The sequence below is a fragment of the Propithecus coquereli genome, unplaced genomic scaffold (genome assembly GCF_000956105.1).
Source record: "Propithecus coquereli isolate 6110/MARCELLA unplaced genomic scaffold, Pcoq_1.0 Scaffold57, whole genome shotgun sequence".
Classification (NCBI taxonomy): domain Eukaryota; kingdom Metazoa; phylum Chordata; class Mammalia; order Primates; family Indriidae; genus Propithecus; species Propithecus coquereli.
Window position 1 is genome coordinate 4239285 of NW_012151618.1, and position 2696 is coordinate 4241980.

A 2696-nucleotide genomic window follows, 5' to 3' on the forward strand; every position below is an offset into this window, starting at 1 on the left:
TTTTCAAAAACAGAAACCATAGGAACCGTTTGAGCCTGTTTCTACATCTGTACGACAGGCTAAATCATCCCTATTCTGCCTACCTCACTCAATAGGTATTTGTGAAATCACCCAGTGAATGTTATACCAACACTGTCATTTATAATTATCATTACCATTCTTAATAACCACTCAGGGGAATGCTGAACAGACTTTTTTTTTTTTTTTTTTTGAGACAGAGTCTCGCTCTGTCTCCTGGGCTAGAGTATAGTGGCATTACCATAGCTCACAGCAACCTCAAACTCCTGGGCTCAAGCGATCCTCCTGCCTCGGCCTCCCAAGTAGCTGGGACTACAGGCATGCGCCACCATGCCCGTCTAATTTTTTCTATATATATATATATTTTTTTTTTTTAGTTGTCCAGATCATTTCTTTCTATTTTTTGGTAGAGACGGGGGTCTCGCTCTTGCTCAGGATGGTCTGGAACTCCTGACCTTGAGCGATCCACCCGCCTCGGCCTCCCAGAGAGCTAGGATTACAGGAGTGAGCCACCGCGCCCGGCCTGAACAGACATTTTTTAAAAATAAAATAACCAGGCCCCTCCGACTGTTCTGCCCTTGCTGCGCGTCGCTAACCCAGCCTCCCCGCTGACCCCGCACAGGTGAGATCGGGCGGGCTCCTTACGGCAGGTTCCGGACAAGGAGCGCAGAGACCACAGAGCCAAAAAGCCCAAGGGGAAAGCGCAGACCAGCCCGCGGCAAAGCGTAGCGGCTGACACTAACTCGGCAGCATTCAACCCAGGAGATCACGAGGAAGGAAGTTGCCCTCCCGGCTACTTCCGCGCTTGCGAGCGATGGCTGCTCGCAAAGGCCAAACTTAGTGGTGACAGCGCAGCGCGCGCCGCTGCAGCTTCCTTCCGCCCCAGGAAAAGTGTTGGTCCAGGTTCTCCGCCGACGTCCAAGCAGGAGAGCAATGGAGCGGGAGGGCGGCGATGGCAGCCTCGCCTTACGCGCTCTCCAGAGCCGCTCCCAGGAGAAGACGAAGCTGCGAAAGAGAAAATCTACCTTGTACCTCAGCGCCCAGGAGAAGAGCACCGGGCGCCGAGGGGGTGAGTGAGGGGCCGCTCTCTGGAGGGCTTGTGAGAGGACCCTGTATTTCACTACCAGCCAGTTGAGCTTGCGTTGCCAGATCTTAAAGAGTCTTGAAAAGCTGGAAATACAGATTTTAATATAAATTCTGATTTTTATGTGTTGGCAACTAAATTCAAATTTTAAAAAATATTTTATTCAGCTTACAGTCTGTCCGTTTGTTGTTAAGAGCAGGACTTTGGAGTTAGCAGACAGATCTGGGTTTGAATCCTGTTTAGTAACTTACAACTTTTTTACTTTGGATAAGGCATTTTAGTTTCTGAGCCTAAGTTTCCTCACATGTAAGATGGGGCTGATAATACCTACCCCATAGCATTGTTTGGAGAATTGACACACATGTAAAGGAATTAACACAGTGCCTGGTGTATAGTAAACATCAGTAAAGGGGGCCATTTTATACCACTGTTCGGTACACATACAAAGGGTTGTGTCCTAATAATTTATTAGCTGGTTTCCTTCATTAAATACACATGTAGTATTACCTATTAATAATTAGCCTAAGACCTTAATTAACCCAGTCTCTTTTTCAACATTTATCTTAATATTCTCTTTATACAATAAGTTGCAAGAAAAGTTGGTTAAGCAAAAAGAACGGTGATCACCAAGTGGTGCAGAACTTTCCCTAGGTGGGCTTTGAAAGTGGTGTGAAGGGGCCAGAGTTCACTATTGTGCCTTAACAGAGCCGGACCAAAGGGCCAACCAGAGCAGCAGATTTTAAGTTCTACAAGTGGAACTGCCAGACTTTTGTGCCATAATTACCTGTTTTGTTTTTCAGATCTTCTTGGAGAAAACATTTATCTGGTGTTGTTTACCATAGCTTTGCGAATATTTAACTGCTTTTTAGTGCAGACCAGTTTTGTTCCAGATGAATATTGGCAGTCTCTTGAAGTTGCACATCACATGGTTTTCAAATATCCTTTGTAGCTTCTTTTCCAAAGTACGAATGTGCATTCATCTTAGGAATTGTGTTCAGTTTATATTACAGTAGTCTCTGCCATTATCTGCAGGGGGTGCATTCTAAGACTCCCTCGATGTCAGAAACCAAGGCTACTACTGAACCCTATATATACTATATATACTGTTTTTATCTTATACATAAGTACCTATAATAAAGGTTAATTTATAAATTAGGCATAGTAAGAGATTAACAGAAATAATAAAATAGAACAATTATAACAATATACTGTAATAAAACTTATGTGAATGTGGTGTCTGTCTCTTTCTCCCCCTCCCCTTCTCTCTCTCTCTCAAATTATCTTAATATTTTCAGATGGCAGTTGACCAAGGGCGAAACCATAGATAAGAGGGACACTACTGCACATATTGTTTTCTATATTTTCTCCAAATAATTTTAACTCATCAAAGTATGTCATTATTTTATACTAATATTTCTTCTTGATGTTAATGTACTTGACACAGCCCTTAACTATCGTATATTTCCACAGTGCTTAGTACTTGGAGAATACAGAGGAAGTAAAAAATACATTCCTGCCTTGAAGATGTTAAGAATTAGGGCCAGGTGCGGTGGCTCACGCCTGTAATCCTAGCACTCTGGGAGGCTGAGGCGGG

General features: G+C 43.6%; 1 protein-coding gene across 1 annotated transcript in view; it reads left to right on the forward strand.

Moving 5' to 3' along the window:
- The first annotated feature begins 917 nt into the window (after positions 1-917).
- The window catches only part of PIGB (phosphatidylinositol glycan anchor biosynthesis, class B), a 28974-nt gene continuing 27195 nt past the window's right edge, over positions 918-2696 (forward strand). Inside the window, exons 1-2 of the mRNA XM_012658025.1 lie at positions 918-1087; positions 1903-2047. Coding sequence (XP_012513479.1) covers positions 952-1087; positions 1903-2047 — 281 coding nt within the window. The 5' untranslated portion in view covers positions 918-951. The remainder of the gene's footprint in view (positions 1088-1902; positions 2048-2696) is intronic.